At 52.8% G+C, this 6,401-nt stretch overlaps 1 protein-coding gene across 1 annotated transcript in view; it reads left to right on the plus strand.

Annotated features, from left to right (window-relative positions):
* Window positions 1–5,683: 5,683 nt before the first annotated feature.
* The window catches only part of NOD1 (nucleotide binding oligomerization domain containing 1), a 22,167-nt gene continuing 21,449 nt past the window's right edge, over window positions 5,684–6,401 (plus strand). Inside the window, 1 exon segment of the mRNA XM_015558189.1 lies at window positions 5,684–6,368. Coding sequence (XP_015413675.1) covers window positions 6,165–6,368 — 204 coding nt within the window. The 5' untranslated portion in view covers window positions 5,684–6,164.

Below are 6,401 nucleotides of genomic sequence, written 5' to 3' on the forward strand. Positions count from 1 at the left end.
GTGATTTGTTTTAGCCCACTTCCCAATTGCTGTCTCAGATCCTCATCCCAAACTTTTTAGAAGGAAATGGGTAGAAAACTAGGCTTTTATGGGGGGAGGCTTTTATGGGGGGAGGCTTTTATGGGGGGAGAGCTTGACTCCTTACAATCCAGGACAATAGGTGGGTCCCCGGATGGAGAGGGCCATTCCTGGGCTTTATTGAGCAAGGCCAGGGTCTTACATGTCATGTGAACTCAGGCACATTGATGATTTCAAGTGGAGATGAAAGATCTATAACAAAATACCAGACAGGCAGGCCTTTCGTGGAAGAAACCATGGGTTTTGGTGTCAGAACTGGGACCAAGCCCCTGCTTTATTCCCTCAATTACAGTGTGACCTCAGCCAACATATTTCACTGTTCCAGCCCCATGTCCTCCTTTGTAAAATAGTTACACTAGTTCTTTCCTTAGAGCAGTTTTGAGTATTTAATGAAATAATCGGTGTAAAGTGTTTAGCACACTAACCGGCTTTCAGTAAATGGCCATTATTGTGTTAATAATGGTTATGATGACTCCTTGGGTTCAGGGGCTCGTCTTGTCATCTCCTGGTTATATTGCTTTTAAATAAGGTACTTAATCCCCTTAACCCCCGTTTCTATCTGTAAAATGGGGCTAACTACCCATCTGGAAGGTTGTTGTGAGGCTTGAAAGGAAGTAAATGATGATGCAGCTGACCTGGTAGACCCTGGATAATAATGGCCAACACTTACACGACATACTGTGTACAGCATTGTAGGTTTGGGGCTTTTTTCTCTCTCTCTCTCTCTCATTTAATCTTTCCAACAATCCTATGCAGTAGCTATCATTTTCCCGATTTTATAGATGGGACAACTGAGGCACAATGAGGCTAACTAACTAGCCCCAAGTCACCGGACAGCAAGTGCTACACCCAGGATTTGAAACAGGCTCCCATTTGCTAGGCACTGAAGCAGCGCTCAGCTCCTGTCACTGACTGGCAGGCGTGTTTATTGGTGCTCTTTGTAGAGCTGTGTTTCTGGACACAGGGCCCCACTCCCGAAGAGCTTCCTGTTTATGAATCCACCCAGATTTGCAACTTTTAACCTCAGCCGTTGCTTACACTGGGTGAGCTAATAGCCACTGGGTGGGGTAGGGTGGGGGAACCTGATACTGGCATCAACTGATGTTATGAAATTGGATTATGATGTTTATTCTCTGATAAATGTCATCTGAAATAAAACATACCTTCCCCCAGAAAGGTGTGTGGGGTATTTGGGAAGACAGAAACCGGGGTTGGCAGTTCCCGGGACGGGGCTCAGATGGGCACGGCAGCATTTAAACACCATCCCATCAGAGGTGCAGGGGACTTTTCCACGCACACTCACCACCTTTTAAAAAGTCCCTTGCTCATTACCCTCTTCCTTACACCCCAGTGCTCACCGGGGAACTTGCATACACTTGAAAGGTACAGGGTTTAGAGGAAAAAATTCTTTATTTGAGGCTTTCAGGGCACAGAAAAAGCCTCCGAATGGTGAGGGGCCGAGAACCCACAGTGCGTGCCTGCTGGTGTGGAGGGGCCCACACGCCCCGTTCCCCCTCGCTCTTGGGAAGTTGTTGTCAGGTCACAGAGTGAGAGGCAGCGGCAGGTCAGGTGTGTCTCGGCTGGCTGGGCGGCCTGCTCCTACCACAGCACCCCACGGGGCGGTCCAGGCCCAGGGTGTGCCACCTCGGGAGAACTTGGCATCTTCCCAACCTCTCAGTGCCCCTTGGAGCCACCCCAGCACGTCGCAGGCACCCTCCGGCCAAGCTGCGGGGTCCTCTGTGTCCCAGACCGTTGCTGAGTGCGGACACACACCCAAGTGGGGAGGATCAGTTTCGGGCTCAGTGTCTCGGCCAGCAGTCAGCAGAGCGTTTATGTACCCAAGGCCAAGTTCACCGCGGCCTCTGAGGTGACTGCTGTTTGTTGTTCTTGCGGAGTGCCTTTCACTGGAGAAGCCCCAGACACCCTCTGTGTCGGTCCTCAGTGCCATCTCCGGATGTCTCCTGGCTTCCGGGCCTGTGGCCGTGCAGCCCTTTCCTCCGCAGAAGCACTTACATCCACTTACAGAGCTCCAGACCGGGTCTAGTCAGGCGCGGCCGTCTGTCTTCACTAAGGTGTCTGCATTCTCGGGCCCCTCAGAGATGAGTACCAAGCAGGGTGTTTTTGGAGCTTTGGTTTTCAAAACCTGACAATCCCAGGAAAATGGCAGCCAACAAGGACATAGCAGCCCCAGAAGGCACTGTGTGAGCCATGGTCCCAGAGCAGGAGGGGGTTCCGTGCCAGGACGGTGCTCTGGAAGCAGAGAGCTGGGCTCTGGGCAAACTTGTTAAACTTGGAGCAGTGAAACGACTGGGGCCTGCACATCGGAAATTATCCAGGAGTACACTCAGTAAATTAAGTAAACCCTCCCTGAGAGCCTACGAGCTCTGGAAACCTACAGGTTCCTTGGCGGGCACCACCGAGGCACCTGCTGTGGCAGTGCCCTGTGCCAGGTTCGTTCAGTTGGCCCTTTTTTATCTGGCTTCCTCCGCATCTCTGCTGGAGATACAGTGACTCGCCAGCTGGACACTGTCCCTCACAGTCAAATGCTGGGCCTCAACAATGAAGCAGACGGACGTCCTGGCCTAGACCACCTGCTCCTTGCTCGTGCTAAGTGCTTGCAATGTGACCGCGCTGTTCTGAGGGCCGTGTGTGTATTCACTCATGAATCAATCCCCACGGGGTCCCACAGGGTCGGCGCTGTTATTCTCTGCATTTCAGAGCTAAGAGCACTGAAGCCCAGGAGGGGGCTGTCATTTGTGCAAATCACACAGCAGGTGATTGGAACCGGGTCTCCTGATCCTAGAGTCTTTGTCCTCACTGCCACCACCCATCGGTGAGAAGGGGGAATTTAGGAAAGAAAGTACCACATCCTCTGAGAAGGGGGAGATAAAGTGTCCTGGAGTTTCCAGCGGGAGAGAGAGGCTGAGGGGGGCACAGGGTGAGGTAGAGTCCCTGTCCATGCCGTGCCCCCTTCCCATCGGCGTCTCTGCTGGGGGTGAGGGAGGGGGGTATGACACCCTCAGGTGCTGAGGGAGCTCCTCTAACCAGAGGGAAGCAGAAGAAGCACTTGAGACCTGGGCTCTAGTTCTAGTTGATCCAGACAGGCCTCGGCCCTTCCCAGGCCTCAGTTTCCTTGTCTCTAAAATGGGGGTGTTGGATAGCACTTGGTTCTATTCCAGAAGTCCGTGGTTTCAGCAGACTAGGGCGGGGCTGGCTCTGCATGCACTCAGCAGAGTTTATTGATCAGAAAGACATGCTTGGCTCCGAGAAATGAGCCAGGCACGTGGCTTCCCAGAAGGCCCGGCAGCTGGGAAAGGTTGTCTGTGTTCTGTCAGTGTCTGGCCCTGTCGGCTCTATGTACCTTTCTTTGTAGTCAGGGTGACAGCGTCTGTGTCCGGAGTGCAGGCTATCCGGTACGTTAAAAAGAGAGAGAGCTGCTGAAACCGGTTTGGCTCAGTGGACAGAGCATCGGCCTGCGGACTGAAAGGTCCTGGGTTCGATTCCGGTCAAGGGCATGTACCTTGGTTGCGGGCACATCCCCACTGGGAGATGTGCAGGTGGCAGCTGATCGATGTTTCTCTCTCATCGATGTTTCTAACTCTCTATCTCTCTCCCTTCCTCTCTGTAAAAAGTCAATAAAATATATTTAAAAAAAAAAAAGAAGAAGAGAGAGAGAAAAGGAGACAGAGAGATGGAGGGAGAGAGTGGGGAGGCAGGGCAAAAAGGAGAGGAGAGATTGAGAGAGACTTTGACTCTGCTTGGAAATTCTGAGGAATTAAGTGCTTTCAGATACTTCAAGAAAATGAGTGTTAATGCAGCTTAAAAGCTTCAAATAATAACTGTAGCCTCATCCATCTGCTAATTTTCTCCGGAGGGCGCTCTTCGTTTCTGGTATGGCAGAGACATACGGGCCTGGACTTGTGTTCCAGGTGAAGAGATGGAAAACAAAACGAGGGAAAGGAATAGATTAAAAAAGAAAATCCCACAAAAGACAAAAGCCAACCAGGAGAGACAGGGTTCCCTGAAGAATGGTGGCTCGAGTTCGTTGGGTTTCTGGAGCCTGGGAGCGTAAGTGAGCTGATGTTGGGGTGGGCTGTGCAGCAGGGAAAGCAGGACCCACTCGAGGTGACCCCCGGTGCGACGTGTCCTCTGTGCAGCTCTGTCCGTGCTGCGTGGCGTGTGCCCGCGGCTAGCTTCCTGGTCGATTGCCAGGGGGCGGCTGGCGAGCAGGGAGGCCATGCTGTTCCCATCACCACTTTGTCCTTGAATATCCAAGTGGTTCCTGGCAACACACATGGTGTCACTATCTTTTTCATGGCAAACGGTCTGAGGAGGCTGTGAGGAGAGTCGGAAATGCCCCTTGACATCCGGGAGAAGGGTTGGCAGGTCTGGGTGACCTGGAGACTATGTCCCTCAGCAGTGGGCGGCCTTGACCTTGACTCGTGTGTTAGGGGCTACTGGGACTCTCTGGATATCTCAAGTTCAAGTTCCCTAAAAGACAAGGGCTCTACCCACCTCTCCCTTCCACTACAGAGGGCTCCAGGGGGACAAGGCAGCCAAGGTAGAGCTATGGATGCCCTGGCCCTCTCCGTCCATTTCTCATCTATCGCCTATGCTCACCACACTGTCTGCCCTGCCCGACTGTAAACCCTGTGAGTGCAGGGAGGGAGCTTCTTAACCTCTGTGTGCCTTAGTTTCCTGGTTTGTAAACCAACAGGACCAGTGATCACCTGCGGCTATCCTAAGGACGGAGCGATTGAAGATTAAATGAGGTGATAGTTACTGAGTATTTGCTGTAGGCAAGCCCTGATCTAGGCACCTGGTGAATATTAACTTAGTCCTTCCAGGAACCCTTGGAGGTAGGGATTCTCATTGTGAGGAAACTGAGGCACGGGTAGGATGGTTAACTGGCTGATGAGCTGGGCCGATGTAGAGACCAGTGTTATCCTGCCTCTCCCAGCGAGAGGAGAGCATTAGACCCGTGCTGGGCCCAGCAGCGCGCTTACTCGGTGTGAGCTCTGATCACTCTGTGCCCTGCTGGGGTCCCCTAGCAACACAGCCCTCAGGAGAGGGTGGCAGGGCCCGCCACCTCCTGGAGGCTCACCAGCACCCAGGCCCGCCTGCCTCGGTCCCCTTGGTGACAGCATCTTGTCGTGTGATTGGCAGCTGGCGAAGGCTCTCAGGTTTGCCTTGGTGGCTCAGGCAGGCAGGGCCTGGCCAAGGAAGGTGCTATCATTTGATCCTCCGTTTGGCGCATGGGATTTCCCAGGTGCGGGGCTTTCACAGAGCAAGGGCTGGTGGGTGGGTCTCACTCTTCCTGATAAACTGAAAACCAGGTGAGCAGAGCATCTGTCAGAAACCAGCTTCTGCAGCGCAGAAGAGGGTCTCGGTGGTTCCAAGAAACACGCCATGATGGGAAAGGTACAGGAAACACAGGTACCAAGGGCCCTTGAGCAGCATGGGCTTGAGCTGCGCCAGTCCACTTACAGGCAGATTTTTTTCAGTAAATACTGTAAGTGTATTTTCTCTTCCTTATGATTTTCTTAACAGTATTTTCTTTTCTCTCACTTACTTTGTAAGAACACAGTATGTAATACATGTAACATACAAAATATGTGTGAACCGACTCTTTATGGTATTGAAGAGGCTCCCAGTCCCAGTCCCAGTTCACCTCTTTATGGAAAATAATATACTTTTTCATCTCTATTCTCGTCTAGGATGGAGGCACACTTTAAAATAAAAATAACCATTTAAAAGTTTTGCTAAGACAAGCCAACAGAAAGGTCTGTTTACCTCTGATCACCCACCTTAGCAATGGCACCCCCAGTAGACGCATTTCAGTGAGGATGTTTTCTTCCGTGGCCTCAGGTCGCTGTGTGAGCATGACTCCCGCCTGCTGTGGGTAGACGTGGTCCAGGACCAGAAAAGAGGGAGGGACCCTTTGGCCCAGGCCTCCTTGGTGATTGCGTTCATCTCTTCAGGGGCCGCACTGAGAGGCAGAGGCCCTGGGTCCCAATTGTCCTCAGCCGGGAAGACACGTGCAGCCAGGATGAGCCTGGGACCCGGGGCCACTTGCTGCTTTAACCATGGAGAAGCGGGGCCGCGGTGAGATGGACACAGCCCCGTCGCAGCCTCTTCACTCCCACATTAAGTTGTTGAAAACCAACCGTGAGCTGCTGGTCACTCACATCCGCAGCACGCAGTGTCTGGTGGACAACCTGCTGGAGAATGAGTACTTCTCAGCCGAAGACGCGGAGATCGTGGGCGCCTGCCCCACGCAGCCCGACAAGGTGCTGGGGACGGGGACAGGGACGGGGGGCGGG

This window comes from Myotis davidii, unplaced genomic scaffold (genome assembly GCF_000327345.1).
Source record: "Myotis davidii unplaced genomic scaffold, ASM32734v1 scaffold168, whole genome shotgun sequence".
Taxonomy (NCBI): Eukaryota; Metazoa; Chordata; class Mammalia; order Chiroptera; family Vespertilionidae; genus Myotis; species Myotis davidii.